The sequence below is a fragment of the Schistocerca gregaria genome, chromosome 6, assembly GCF_023897955.1.
Source record: "Schistocerca gregaria isolate iqSchGreg1 chromosome 6, iqSchGreg1.2, whole genome shotgun sequence".
NCBI lineage: Eukaryota > Metazoa > Arthropoda > Insecta > Orthoptera > Acrididae > Schistocerca > Schistocerca gregaria.
In genome coordinates this window covers 172,948,362-172,964,833 of record NC_064925.1, presented here as the reverse complement: position 1 = coordinate 172,964,833, position 16,472 = coordinate 172,948,362, and the positions used below count along the sequence as shown (strand labels likewise).

The following is a 16,472-nucleotide window of genomic DNA, read 5'->3' as shown; positions in this document are numbered from 1 at the left end:
AATCAAACATCTCACTGCACAACTGAATGTCTCTGTTCATAGTGCTGTCACAGTTGTTCACCAATCGGTGTACTGAAAGGTGTATGCTCATTGGCTTCCTCACCGCTTGACGAAAGACCGTAAAGAGCAATGAAGCAACAATTGTGCAGCATTGTTTGCATGTTGCGAGGCTAATCGTGACAATTTTTTGGCAAACATCATCACAGGCAATGAATCACGGGTTAAACACCTCGAAACTGAAACAAAAAGCAATCCACAGAGAGACGCCATGGCACCTCTCCTCCGACGAAAAATTTCAAAGCAGCACACTCAGCTGGTAAGTCATGGCAGTGGTCTTCTGGGACTCTGAAGGGGTTATTCTGTTTGATGTCCTCCCTCATGGTGCAATGATCTACTTTGAAGTGTATCGAGCTACCCTCACGAAACTGAAGAAATGATTTCAGCATGTTAGTTGCCACGAAAATGCAAATGAATGTCTCCTTCCCCTTGAGAATGCAAGACCTCACAGAAGTCTGCACACTTGAGAGGAGCTCACAAAACTTCTTTGGACTGTTCTTCCTCATCCACCCTAAAGCCCAGATCTCATGACTTCTGATTTCCATCTGTTTGGTCAATGAAGAAGGCACTCTGCAGGAAGTAGTACTTGATCCACCCTACAGCCCGCATCTTGTGCCTTCTGACTCCCATTTGTTCGACCTAACAGAAGGACGCACTCTGCAGGAAGTAGTACGTGTATGATGGAGAGGTTTTTGATGCAACAATATGTTGTCTCTGAAGTCGACTGGTAGAGTGGTACCATGAGAGCGTACAGGCCATCACAGCAAGGAGGCATAAGGATGTCACATTGAATGGAGGTTATGTTGAAAAATAGGGTTTTGTAGCCAAATCACTGGGGAATAATACGGTGCATTGGAACCATGAGTAAAGCCAACCTGCTTTCAGAAAAAAAGAGTGTTGTTTTACTTATTGAAAGCTCCTCGTATCATCCAAATCATTACCACCTTACAGCTGATCAGCGTCCACAACAGCCAGTGAACATGAGAGACCAGTGGCTGAGAATGACACAATGACACTCATGCTGTACAGAAATGTGGCACTTTCATTTTTTCAAGACAGATTTTGTCTGTGAAAATGTGACATGGTACCTGGGACATGCAGTCACAGATCCCAGAGCAAGAGGAGGAGAAATGGATGTATGAGGTACCTAAAGGTATTTCTAAGGTAAAACAGTGGCAGGTATAACATGCAGTGTGGTGTGAGATGTATGAAATATTAATAAAGACTGTAGCAGCCTTACAGTTAGCCTACCCACCACAATGACCACCACTTTTGGAGAGATTTTAACCCCTTTCCTTCACTATTACAGTTGACAGTAACAATGTCTGTCTCATTACCATGTGGACGTTATCTGTCTCACACTCTTACCCTAAGTGCCTATCCTCTGAGTTGCTCTAACAGTCAAATGTTTAAAGATTCCACAATAGATGTAAATGAGAAGAAAATTGTTGCTGTTGGAGATGTGGATTTAGTGCAAATAAGAAAGGGATTATTCCTTACATCTACATAATAGCATCACTTGCTTGGGCAATTATCTACTTTTGACTAAGTATTTCCCTTTGTTTGCTGTGGAGGGAGGGGGATCTGCAAGCTGAAGGTTACAAAAAAGTGAAAAAATACATTCGAAGCAACACAGTTCCAGTTTTCACAAGACTGGTCATCTCAACTCTAGAGGAAACTTTCTCCAAAGAAAATAGAACAACCAAGACAGAAGGTAGTATGTCAGTGGTCACTACTACTGGCACCTCTTAACATCCACACAAAAGTGTACTTGGAGGCAGCAGGGTTCAATCTCACTGATAAATTAAAAGCAATGACTCCAAAGGAACGTCCTGCCATTGACTGTCATCAAATGCAATCACTATGTCCCCTTCTAAACCTGTACTGCAGGACGAAAAGGGCAAAATAATGCTAAGAAAATAATATTTCCAAACATCAGAGAAGGCAGATATTTCCGGATACACGTAAGAAGACACCATGATCAAAGTAAGACCTGCCCCCATCACCTTGGATCTCTTGAAAGAAAACTTTTCAGAGAAGGGGACAGGGAAATAACACTTCTGTGCTGTTTACTGATGTTGGCATTATATATTAATACCAGAAACAGTGATAATAATGAAACTTCCTGGCAGATTAAAACTGTGTGCCCGACCGAGACTCAAATGTGGGACCTCGAGTCTCGGTCCATGCACACAGTTTTAATCTGCCAGGAAGTTTCATATCAGCACACACTCCACTGCAGAGTGAAAATCTCACTCTAGAGTGATGATAATATTGTAATCTGGAAAAAGAGGTTACAGCTGCATGATACCACAAAGGTAACCTCTTAATATCAAATTTAAATTGAGTGTGAGGTTGCAGTCACTAAACCACTCGAGTGTCCCTTCATCACTATAGTTTTAGAAACATCTCATGCATTCTCTCTACCACCTTCAGTACTTCTGAATCGTTCTTTGTTACCTCCAACAATCAGCAACTGACTAAAGCCAGTTGGTTGGGTTCCATACAGATTGTAAGGCCATTCTGAAATTCATAAAGAAAGTCTACCACTGTGGCCTGTACTACAGAATATTTGTGTGCCTACAGATGATTCAGCTAAACTTTGTGCATCCTTATTGAGACAATAAGTAGAAAATGTTCAAAGCACATTCGAAAGAAGTACACTTTATTACCAGACATAATTAACAGCACTTCATATAAGCAATTAGTTGGCTTAGTTAGCTTCGACGTGGTTCCACTTTTTACAAGGATGCCACTCAGGATCTCCCTAGCACTGACTGGTGACAAAATTCAGGCAGGCAGTGTAGCATTATTGAAGCACGCTCTTACCTCAACTTTTCTTGAGGTCAACAGGGGATTTATTTGAACTGACTGACAGCGTTGCCATGGGAAGTCATCTCTGCCCATTGGAGGCCAAACTTTTTATGGAAAATTTTGAGTGGAGAACCCTGGGACCAGCAGCCTCTAAAACCAACTGTTTTCTCTACACCAACATCTACATCTACATCCAAAGGCTGCAAACCACCTTACAGTGCATGGTAAAGGTTACCTGAAACAAGGTTTATGGTGGTGGCAGTACAATATTTCTGCAAACAGTCACAAATGCCTATTTTCTAATTTTTTGGAAATATCTTTATGACGATTCCACAGTGTGGCCCCATGGAGAGGAAAAATTCAAAGAATAACTAGAGTACCACACAAACAGAAAAAGATGGTATTCTGCGTTTCTTGTATGTTCTGATTAGACAGAAGACTAATGGCTAAATTAATTTTACCATAAGCACACTTACACAAAATGTAATGAAATGATTGTACGTCATTGCAGGCTGGGAAATCCTGTTTGGGGTTGTTTGACAACATGCTGCAAATCTTTCTATTTGATTCCACTTTGGCAACTTGCACATCAATCAAGATGTAATGGTTAGGACAACACAAACAACAAGTCCAAGACCAAACAAAATCACCAACACGGCTGGGAATCAAACACAGGACACTACAATGTAGGAAAAAAAAAAACAACCACCACGCAACTTACTCAAACACAAGCTGCAGACTCACACACTTATACACTCTGGGGAAAGGGCGGGGGGCATCCATTGACAAAGGCATTATCTGAATGAGATGGAATTTGGTAGAAGTGATGTACATGTACAAACAAACAAACAAATCACTACAGTTTTGGAAAAATTTGATTATTTATTCAGGAGAAAGAACATCACAAATTAAGAGTCAGTAACACATTGGTCCATCTCTGGCTCTCATGCAAGCAGAGTTTCAGCTTGGCATTGATTGATTTGACAGAGTTTTTGGGTGTTTTCCTGAGCAATAGCATGCCAAAATCTGTCCAATTGGCATATTAGATCATCAAAATACCAAGCTGATTGGGTGACCCTGCCAATAATGCTCCAAATATTCTCAATCAGGGAGAGATCCAGGGACTTTGTTGGGCCTGTCTTCATGTTTGCCAAACCCTACCTTTACCAGCAAGGTCACTGGATCATTTGCAGGGCCCTCCCTCAGTATCAGAATTTTGAAGATATAACATGCCAACTGGACAGAATTTGGCACTATCGCTCAGGAGAACATCTAACAACTCTGGCAATAAATTCCAAGCCAAATAATTGCTTGCATAAGGGCCAGAGGTGTACTGACGTGTTATGAACTTGCTCAATTTGTGAAGCTCTTTGTCTTGAATAAATCATTCAATTTTTCTGAAACTATAACCATTAGTTTATTTGTATGCGTACATCACATCTCCGGATTTCCATCCCATTCATATAATTCATTCATGGTACTATTTATTTTTCTTAGAGTGTCTTTACAGTCTATGAATTGTCACCATCTACCACAAACCATGAGTGTGCTTACCCCTCCAGGTGCGGGCAATGCTGACGCATGCATTCAGCTCTTTCCGGACAATTTCACAGGGTCCATGATTATCGCATCAAACATAATTTCTGATCTATTTGTATGTCTGAAGTCATGATTTTCCTGTCAAATACTTTTCTGTTGCTCCAGAACATTACTGCCTGCTATTTTCCCCATCAAATCTTTTCCTGTTACTTTGGATCATTGAAGGTTGTTATTTTCCTATCTGAAACTGTGGCAGTCACATTTTACACATTCTCCAGTCTCACTCTCATATTTACACATATACCTTCTTGTGACAGCAATTTCATATCCATATTCCTGAGCCTGTGCAGTGAACCTTGCTTTATGATATACAACACTCAGAATATTTATCAATAAGTTTATCTGCTTTTAAAATGCTGAACATAATTTTCAAATTTCCCACATTACTTACATTAAATGTAAATTAAAAAACAACTCTAAACAAAGTTTTTGGTTTTCTTGTCACACACCTTAATTCTGTCCTTAAAACCATTCTAGTTATCGAGTGAAATGCCCCACAATTTGTACAGAAACATCAGAAAATCACCCAAAGTTAGAGGTCATTACATTTGCAAATGGCACACACAGTTTCCAGTGTCCAAGAGGCTTGCCTAACTACGAGCAGTCTTCCAGGAAAGTGGATACTCCGCCTTGCAGAGCAACATGACATTCTCAGTCAAAATGACAATAAAGTAGCTAGACCAGGAGGAAAGAATACCAGCACAATCCACAGTTTTTCTTCTGTACACATGTAATGACTAGAGACCAGATTATAAGCATTTGCATGTTGCATATGCTTTTGCATATTTGGCTCTTTTTCATTGGTTATTGCATATTTTAACTAAAAACTAGTGACGATGCATATTTTTGCTCTAGGGTTTACCATATTTCAAAAATTCAGAAGGGTAGTCTCCAGCTCAATCTGGTTTTTGTGTCTCACAGATTGACCACAACCTAGAACTATGTGCAATTGCTAACTGAGAGGCCACTGCCTAGTGAAATCATTACAGAAGAGGAACAGGAAAAGGCAGACAGAGTCAATGCTCCTGCGCCTGCACCCCTGGTTAATCCCCTCCCCTGTCATATTGTTCACACCGACAACAATTAAATCAAACTATGCAAGCTTTTAGTTGCATGTCCATTGTTACTGTTTGGCTTTCTATTTACTTGTACACTGTTGCACTTGTTTATGATGCGTAGTGTGTAATGAGTTGTATGCTATGCTGCCCGAAAAAAGAAATGTCATCTCGTGGATAGCTGACCATCGTAGAACATTTACCTGTGACAGAATTGTTTTATATTGTTGAATTTGTGAGAAAAATGTTTCGTGGAAAACAAAGTTTGAAATAGACCAGCATGTCAAGACAAGTCTTCATATCGCAGGAATGCAGAAGAAAGGACCACATCAATAACTTCTGACAACAGCAAGTTGCAGTAGCAGGGATTTGCCCACAGGCAATCCAAAAAAGTTGGTTTAACATCGATCTACATGAAGCATTTATTGCAAGTAATATTCCTCTTCATAAACTTACAAAAGCTATCCTCAAAGGCTTCCTGTGCAAATATTGCTTAAATCAAAACATACCAGATGAATCAACATTGCATAAAAATTACATATCAACAATTTACATAAATGTTGTGCAAGAAATACGCAATGAACTCAAGGACAGCATTATCTGGGTTTCAGTTGATGAAACTACAGAATTCAAATACTGCCCAGTTACCTCAATTGATGTAGAATGGTCCTTTTCTGCTTGTAAAAATGTTTTGAGTGATCGAAGGGACAGTATTACCACCGAACATTTCCACAGTAATTGTGTCATGTTTACAATAGCAGAAAAATATGTAATAAATTGTAAATGATGCTTTGGTCTAACAGTATGTATTAAAAGTTAATGCTATTCAAAAAATTCTTTTTTCTTTAATAAAATATTAGGGTGTTTTTTAGTGTGCCTCTCTGCGTGCAATATATCTTGAAGTTGGTCCTGCACATATCAATTGTTCTGCTGCAACTCGCATCGCATACGCTTGTTACCAACAACAATAGCGAAGGAGGAATTGTTCATGAAACACAGTATAAGGCCCCATATTACAAATTTTTAGAACCTCTAACAGAAAGTAAACAAAAAATGATATCAGCATTCTAAATGAATGACTTTTCATGTGGTTGGCACTCTTCCTCACAATTGATATGCACAGGTTCGACTGAGATATAATGCACCCAGTAACTACCACTTTTTTTATTATTATTATTTTATCATGCATATTTCGACACTTTTCAGTCATTTTTAACTGTTTTTCAAGCAAATTTTAAGGTTTTTATGATTTATATATCTGGTCTCTAGTAATGACTCATTCAAGATGGGCTCAATCCTCCTAAAATTTCAAGTGTATTTCCACCCATCATCAAAGCCTTCAGGGCTACTGGGATTGATAAGAATGACTTATTATAGGGAAAGCTAGAGGACACAAAATACCTTGCAAATGTGGCATGGCTTACATACATCAGACCATTTATACCATGGAAGAATGCTGCACAGAATATCAACACTAGTCTCACCTTTTGCCAGCTATGAAGTCTGATTAAGCTGGACAAAAGCTATCAATTTCATAATGCAAGGAATTCATTATTTCCTTGACTTGCTCTCAGTGAAAACAATAGAGCATGTAAGGGGCTGTGGCCAATCATGATCCATTGGATATCCAAGTTTTGCATTTCTGCCCTTGAGGGCACTGCTTGTTGGTAATCTGGTCAATCTTGAAGTGATAATAAATTTTACGACACTGGCAGCCAATGTCAGTCATCGAGTCACCAGCTTATGTCTGGCAGATGAGCAGATAAAGTCTCATAAGAAGTAGAAAATAATAACTAGCTGCCTTAACTAAACATTATTGAGTTCCCACTTCTATTCTTCTCCACTTTCACAGGTACTGCTTTACTTTAAAATTGGAAATTGTGCATGCACGACTTTATACACTGTCAAGGTTTATTAAATTAACTTTAATTTTAGTTAATATCTTCCGTTACCTCTTTCGAGCAAGACCTTCTGGAAGCAACTTGACTTCACAACCAGCAATGCTGTATATACGTTGGTGGCTGAAACGGAGTCTGTGCCGTCGCTCATTCCACGTGGCGCGCTTTGGGATACGAGCCCTTGGGTGTGATATGCGCAGTGTATCACCTTCCAAACGAACATATACTGTTTGTGTTTCTGAGATGTGGTAAGTTGAAGGATCATAAACACCTGGGTATTCATTTATCCAGCCCTGCAAATTTAAAAGATTGTCACAAAATGGGTATTTTCACAAGTTTTAAAATTTGAAGGCAGCTGTCAAGGCAAAAATATGATCTGCAATTTAATAACATTTGTGACAGAAGCAGGGTAAATAAGAGAGACAAATGAAGTTGGTATATAAAGGTAACAATAAAAAAAAACAACAGAAACTCCAGATAGGAATAGCAACATTGTAGGGAAAGATAGATTGCTACTTACCATAAAGAAGGCACATTAAGTTACAGACAGGCACAATTAAAAGTTTTTGGTCGCAGCCTTTATCAGCAAAAGAGAAACACAGACCATTCATACACACAAGCAAGTGCTTCTAAAGCATCTCAGACCGGAATGCATCTCAAATTGCATTCCAGCCCGCGATGCTGGAGTTGGCAGTCGTGTGCATGAGGTATGCTTGCTGAGTGTGTATATGAATGGTATGTTTTTTTATTTTGCTGAATAAGGCTATGGCCAAAAGCTTTATGTAAGTGTCTTTTAATTGTACCTGTCTGCAATTTAACATGTCACCTTTACGGTAAGTAGCTACCTATCGTATCCTACATTGTCAACAATTTAAAAAGATCTAATGAACTTCTAGCTTTCAGAAAGCTTTTGTTTTGGGAAAAACAGGAAACAAGAAATGAAGTAAAGATACTGAAACACAATAAAAACAATTGGAAACACACAATCAAGAAAAGGACAAATAAAATGATTCAGAAGTAACAGAAGACTAACAACTAATATCCATATAATTTTAAAAGAATAAAAATGGAATCAAAGTACATGTAGCAGTAAGATAAGACACGGGTGCTTAAAAATGAGCAAATATAAAAACTACAATAATTATTATAAATATTTAAAATAAAACAATCAAAGTAAATATTTAAAAAGCAGACAAATACTGATACATTAAGAAAGAAAGACAACATAGATTGTACATTGAGAAGATGAAGAAGTCCAATAAAGACAATAGACAAACAGAAAAGGAAGGCAAACCATAAAAGAAAAACTAATGACCTGTTTGAGAGTCACCTACTATTTTCAGCAGATGGGAATCACTTGTGCTAGTAGGGGCAATTCCTGTGAGAGATGGGTGAAACAAGTACCCATGTAGCACAGACTGTTTGTTTGTTACAGTTCATTCAGACTAAAAGCTAGTAGTGGTCATGTAAACATATGATGTAATTGGATAGATATAAATCTACTCACAAAGTGGCAGCAGAACACATACTTAAAAGAAGTATATAGTTAGGCAACCTTTCGGTGTCAGTGGCTCCTCCTTCAGGCAGAAGGGTTGAAGGGGAAGGAAGAGGGCTGGAGAGGTCTAGGAAAAGGGTGGGTTTCGGAAAAGTCACCCAAAACTGCAGGTCAGGGGAGACTTACTGGATGGGTAGAAATTGGGGACTCAAATCTCACCTGGTGCAGTTCCCAATAAAGGGATCCAAACAGTCTGACCTAGCGTTTCAATTTCTACTTCTATGGATATGAATTTCTTGTCTACTGTGATGATTAGGCCACCTCCCTTTCCTATTTGCCTATCCTTTCGATATACACCTAAATTTTCTCCAGAAATTATCACTGTTGTCAGTTTTTGTTTTGAGCCAGATTTCTGTACCTACTATTGTATGAGAAAGAATGCTTCTTTGGAATGCTTTTAGATCTGGTACTTTGTTGTGAATACTTCAATAGTTCAACATAAGCATATTAATAATTCATCGTTGGGGCATTTCTTTGAGTCTTACACTATTACCTTGAAGTTTCCAACAGCTACCATTATGTAACTGGACCAAGATTCACCTAATCTAAAACCCCAGGTGTGTGTATCACATGGAGTCAGCTGCCTGGGAAGCAGCCTCTGACATGCATTGCATAACTGACCCAGTTAGGGGAACCCTACAATCCTCCACTATATGGCACAAGTCTAGGAAGCCGCAATCTAACTTTCAACAGCATTTTCAAAGTTTTTGTTTCGAAACATTCACAAGACTAAGTGCCATGGGCTCTTGATCAGTTGAGCTAGCTTTTTCTGTCACTTATCACTTACTTTATTTCTGACAATGATTTGTTACTGTTGAAAGGATTTACCCTGGTTCTGAGTCTAGGTTAAGCTGTAGGTAGCCCTATAACTGGTTGGGTAAGTCAGTTCTAAGCTTAGAAAAAAGCAAGACCATTCCATCTCCAACAGGACCACACTTAGTAATGAGCTGTGGTGTTGAAACCAACCAAAGGGTTGAAGACACTTTCCAAAGAATTCAACAGGGTTCACTGATCATTAGTATTTATCTCACTTCTAGAATAATAATCAGTAATAAAAACCCATAAACAAATTGAGTTAATTACACCATTGTATGCTCTGGAGGAAGAGGCAAGTGGCATTTATTCTATTTTTCCCATTAATTGTAAGTCATTCTTGCACTGAAATTTGATGTGCACATGTGTTAGTACACACACACACACACACACACACACACACACACACACACGGCAACATACCACGAGGCAGTTGAAGGAACACAAAAAGACAGTGTGTGTCCTTCAGCAAGGAGTTAAGGTGCAGTGGGGTGGTACTCTTCATTACAACATGGCCCAGAGACAATATTTCAATGACTTCACACAAGCTCCAATCATTATGAAGGAGAAAAAAGGCCGGAATGTGACAAGTGTAACCCAGGAGCAGCTTCAGTTTAAGTGGTGATTCTATGCGTACCCTCATATGGCTAGGAGTAGGAACACAGGAACACAATCATCCAAATTGATTGTTTTGTTGGCCAGGAGTTGGCATTATGTTGCATGGGTGTACTGAGCTCCAAATATTTGCACATGGGACATCCATCAATCAACGTAGTTATGACACTGCACTCCTTCCCTGTATGAGTCTTTCAGGGCTGGCTTTGAAACTGACCTCACTTTCATGGATGACAAGAAGCAACTGCATCGAACAGTGCACATGGAGGAGCTCTTGGAACAAGAGGATACTCGGCAAATAGAATGGCCTGCACATCCCCCATCTTAAATCCCATCAAGTACATGTGGGATGCATTGGGGAAATCTACTGCACCACAGCCACATGCACCAAAGACGATCTAGCAGTTTCAATTGTGCTTGTGAAGGAATGGAACATCCTACCAGAAGAACTCCTTACCAATCTTGTCGCCAATATGGAATCACATTGCACAGCATACAATACTGTTAGTGGTGATCTCTCACCCTATTATGAAGGATGTCTTGCTTTCTGGAAGCAGCCTGAGTACTCCTTTTGCTGGATCACTTGAAGTACCATATACAAATTTTCTTTTCACCTCATCTTTCATTGCAAATCTTCATCCTTTCAATGGGTTTTCGACTTTGGAAATAAAAAAAGTCCGCAGGGGCCAGGTCTGGAGAGTACGGAGGATGAGGCATAGTGATTTCACTTTTGTGCAACAGTCACGAACCAACAGGAATGAATGTGCTGGTGCATTATCGTGATGCAAGAGCCATGAATTGTGTCAACACATTTCGGGCCATTTCCTTCTTACATTTTCTCACAGGCATCACAACACATCCTGATGGTACCATCACATTGATTCACAGTTTGTCCCTGTGGCATAAATTCATAATGAACTAATCCTTCAACATCAAAGGAAACTATCAACACGGCTTTGACATTTTTCCTGACCTGATGAGTTTTTTTTTTTGGTCTTGCAGAATATTTCCCGATCCATTGTGAAAATCAAACCTTTGCCTCTAATTCATAATTGTAGACCCACATCTCATCAACAGTTATGATTCAGTTAAAGAAAATCTTGTTCTCGTTTGCTCGACCAAAAGCTCTTCACTCATGAGCCATAGAATGAACTTAGTGGCAACACGATGCATTCCCAGGTGCTGTACAGGATTTCATAACACAATCCAACTGAAGTGTTACATTCTTCTGCAATCTCTCAGTCAGTCTTTGATTGGCCATCATCTTTAACTTCTGTCCGTCCACTTTTAAACCGTATGAACTATTCGTAACACTGAGTACAGCTTAAGCCTCATCATTGTAGGCTTTCTGCATAATGTGTTGTCTCTCTGTAACGGTTTTCTTGAGTTTCACGCAAAATTTAATGCACACGCTTTGCTCCTCCAACTCTGTCATCTTGGAATTTGACAACCGTGAGACAGAACATTCCACTCAATCCAGCACTGAACAAGAACTATCAGACATACAACAACAAAACTTCCAGCAGTTACACATTAAACACAGAGGTGTGCAGGGGTGCCAACCACATTTTGTTCTAAATCACCACTGGCGCAAAATTACAAATATTTCAGAGTTTTTTGAATAAATCTCATATTAATGTCTTGGGAGATTCAGTTTATATATAACATTTTATGAGAATCTTGAGGCCCTTTTGAATTCTTTTAAAGCTGTCTTCAACCTGGAGGTTGGTTTCAGTACCACAGAGCTTTGCTAATCACGTGCAATATGCAGGAGTTAATGCATGGAATGTAGTAAGTCTCCCATGTATCATTTTTACTATTCTATTGGAAGACTGGAAAAATGGCAGTTAATTTCAAACTTCTAAAATACAAAATTTAGTCACCAAAGGATTTGTATGAAGTGTACCTCTTTCGAGGAATAAATAATCTTGGGAACCACTTTAAAAATTATTTTTCATAATTTTGATTACGGTACTTCTCCTCAAATTTATTTACTGACTTTCATCTCAGCCCCCAAAATCAACTACATTAAAGCCTTAAACAGAAATAAGAGTAGAATGTAAACTTTAAAATAAACTCTTTCCAGCCAGATAAACTCTCTACATGACAGAAAACATTTGAGAAATAGGCAGGGGTTGATGTGCAGTGGATAGGAAGAATGCAGTATGACATGAATTTGAAAGGTTTTTACTTTAAGTGCTACGTTCTTTTTTGTAAGTGACATAAGAAATTTGTAGATATGGTTGAGCTGAAAACAATGTCCTCTTGTAAGGAATGATAATGCACTAAAGTACAGTATAGAAAGCTTTCACTTGAAAATGGAATAACAGCCAAAATCGTGACTGTGAATAAATACATTCAATAACAGTCCTGGTGAAAAATATTGTCATTTCTAAAATTATGCCACACTTGTTGGTTGCAATCTGACACATACTTCAACAGTTGTCAGTTGCTTCTTCATTAAGCTTGATTGCTCACTATGGATGGCAATCACAATGAAAAAGACCACAGTCTTCCCATGAAATGGACACCTGGTTTTCATCATCAGCAACAGCAGACAGATTGTGTATAATTTTAAGAGACTGAACTCATTTCAAAGATCTGAATTGTAAAATAATAAGCAATTTTAATCACACTGTAGGGTAGGAAATTTGAAATGGTTGTTAAAGTTGGGTTTCTGATACGATTCATTATTTACAAGATGGTGCACGAAGTTTCATCTGAAATATAAACCCTACAGTTTTCTTATTCATAGTGTACATTAATGCCCGGAATCCAAGTAATTAAGGTGAGTCTGTGTTAACTGATTTCAACAGAATATTTTGTTCGGAGACACAATGAAGTCTATTAAATAAAACTAAACACAATGGAATATTTAGCAAATCTGTGACTGAACAAAGGATTCCTCAACCCAACAATGAATGCAGTCTGTTATCTTGAGACTTCATATATTCTTCACCAAGAGCAACATTCTTGTTAACAGCACATATCAGAATCATATAATGATTTTTCAGTTTACTTGTGGGAAACAGTACATATTTAAGCAGAATAATGGCTCTTCTAGGAAAACTAATATTTGCATAAACTGCAGCAGCATGTCATGATTAGTACGTGGCTCTGAAACCTCAGAAGCATTACATACTACTCCAACTAACTTAAAATAATATAAGTAGTATCTCATTAGAGAGGCCGTAAGACATCCCAGAAACAAACATAGCATCTAAATCCCTAGAATTCACAACATGATAAGATGAAAAAATGATGCTCAAGCTGACGTAACAGATGAACTGTCCAAACAAAACAGAAATTTGGTCCCACATTATAGGAATTGTCGCAAAGACACTGAATGCTAAGTTTTCAAAAATCACATTGTATATATTGGAGCAGAAGAAAACAAGGCCTGGATAGAAGATGTACTGAGGTGGAATAACATAATCTGTTACACACAAAAATAGCTGAACGTTAACAAAATGAAACACAGCGATGTAAGTTGTGAGATTTCAATACAAAAAGTATTCATTATCAAACAGGAGAGTATTGATACAGGAGGCTAATCTCCAAACAGACTGTAAAAGAATTTAAGAGATCATAATAAAATGACAGAATGATAAATGACAGAAATGTTAGATACAAGGAAGGTGATTTAAGGATCATAATAGTAGAACAGCTGATACAGAAATCTAACTGATGTGCTTTCAAAAAATACGAAAATCATTCCGACAGTTGGAGAGTATGTTGACAGAGGACAGACACAAATTTCAATATTAAAAACTGTTAAAATTATATGAAAATGGACTGACAGGCACTGTACCTCCAACATCATGCTCATTTGAGTAGTGTGCCATTTGGCTGCTCCAGGACTTCAGCAGAGGCCAATGACCTTGGTCCAGCGCCTCTATTGCCTGCAGGCAACAGCGAATGGTCCCCGGCAAGTAAAAGCTTCTTTTATGCTCATGTACAAGCTCCGGCGAGCAGTCTTGTGCATGTCTCTACACTATATTGTACTTATGCTATCATGCCTGGACTTAATAAATAGTTGGTTTCTTATGACCATGTTTTTTACTATGCTTGGAGTTAGAACACAAGTGGTGATGAGTTTAACTTTTGTGTGCCCAACTTCAGTGATCACTTTTTCATTAACTTATCCATAGGTGCAGTACATCAAACAAACACTTCTCCAGCAGCAGCAACTTACTACCTCGGAAAAACACATGACCACAATGACTCTTCAGGCTCCATTGTGTCAAGTGTATCCACTGCAGTTTCTGCTGAATGATGGCTCTGCTGAAGACTGAGAGGCAGTACTTTGTTGCAAAGGGTGGAGACAAAGAAACCTGTAAGGCCTTGTTTTTATCACAGATTCTTCCTCACATGTAACATTTGTTGTGTCAATTAAATCCCTCTGCAGAAACTGGCCTCACTCTCCTTTGATGAAATGTGTACTTTGTTGTCTTTTTATCAATGGAAGCACATCGATGTCATTGCTGCTAGAGTCAAATATTACCAGTGCTGCAACCAGCCACATCAGTCTTACTGGACTTGGGCAGTGGAGCTGCAGGGTCCAAGAGTGTCACTTTAGTAATAAAATCTCCAAATGCAGACTTCATGGTTAGAGTTGAAATCATCTGCCTAGCACCCAACAAGGAAGTTCCTCAAAGAGCCCTTATATGTGAGGATATGTCCTTGGGAAAAGTTTTAAACATTGCTCAGTCGTTTTCAGTCTCCTGTGCTGCGGGTCACTGAATCGAAGCATGGGGTGACATCACTATTGTTGATAGTGAACCACACTGGCACATAATAACAAGCCTGTCGAGCGATGAGGAAATCAATGCCATTCAAACCAGGGAATCTAGCAACAATGGACAAACCCGTCAGCAGCAACAACACCGTGCAGCATTCCCATTATGCACTTTTTGCTTGTGCATCATAAGAGAGCTGCATGGCCCCTGCAATGGTTGTCACACCACACATCACAAGAAAGAGCACACTGTATCAGTTTGTTGTTCTCAGCATTCCTCAGAATGCGTGGGCACTGATGTTCATTCTATTTCATCACTGTCTGCAGGTCAGAATAAGATCTTTACTGAAATGTCCGTGCTGAACAATCCGCTACCAGTGTACACCAGAGTAGTTGTTTGACCTCAATTCTCAAATGTATACAAGACTCAGCTCCCCACCATTGGCTCCAGCTGAACACTGGTAAGTTTCAATAAACAGCATATTCTTGTTCTCAGTTAATTTACTGCTGCCATGGCTTACAAATCTGTAGTCCACCCTATTAAATATTTGTTTATTAATGATCCTCATACTGAAAATTTGTTTGGGTGTTCTGAATTTTCAGATTTGTTTCCTGAAGGATAGGGTATGTTAACAATGTCACAGCGCACATCGCACTTAAACCTTTGGCTCGGCCTTTCCCCCCCCTCCACCCCCCACCCCCCCCCACCCCCCCAGATGTGCCCTGTACCCGTGTATGACATGAAAAAGTTAAGTCCAAATTAGATTAGTTGACATAACTAGGCAAACCTACATTTCTAGCATTTGTAGACTTAGAGAAAGCTTTTGACAATGTTGACTGGAATACTCTCTTTCAAATTCTGAAGGTGGCAGGGGTAAAATACAGGGAGCGAAAGGCTATTTACAATTTGTACAGAAACCAGGTGGCAGTTATAAGAGTCGAGGGACACGAAAGGGAAGCAGCAGTTGGGAAGGGAGTGAGACAGGGTTGTAGCCTCTCCCCGATGTTATTCAATCTGTATATTGAGCAAGCAGTAAAGGAAACAAAAGAAAAATTCGGAGTAGGTATTAAAATCCATGGAGAAGAAATAAAAACTTTGAGGTTCGCTGATGACATCGTAATTCTGTCAGAGACAGCAAAGGACTTGGAAGAGCAGTTGAACGGAATGGATAATGTCTTTAAAGGAGGATATAAGATGAACATCAACAAAAGCAAAACGAGGATAATGGAATGTAGTCGAATGAAGTCGGGTGATGCTGAGGGAATTAGATTAGGAAATGAGACACTTAAAGTAGTAAAAGAGTTTTGCTATTTGGGGAGCAAAATAA

At 39.0% G+C, this 16,472-nt stretch overlaps 1 protein-coding gene across 8 annotated transcripts in view; it reads right to left on the bottom strand.

Moving 5' to 3' along the window:
- LOC126279051 (testis-expressed protein 2) overlaps nt 1-16,472 on the bottom strand; it is a 321,894-nt gene that overhangs the window by 198,352 nt on the left and 107,070 nt on the right. For all 8 annotated transcript variants that reach the window (XM_049979461.1, XM_049979464.1, XM_049979465.1 and 5 more), the window contains one exon: nt 7,478-7,716. In XM_049979461.1, coding sequence (XP_049835418.1) covers nt 7,478-7,716 — 239 coding nt within the window. The remainder of the gene's footprint in view (nt 1-7,477; nt 7,717-16,472) is intronic.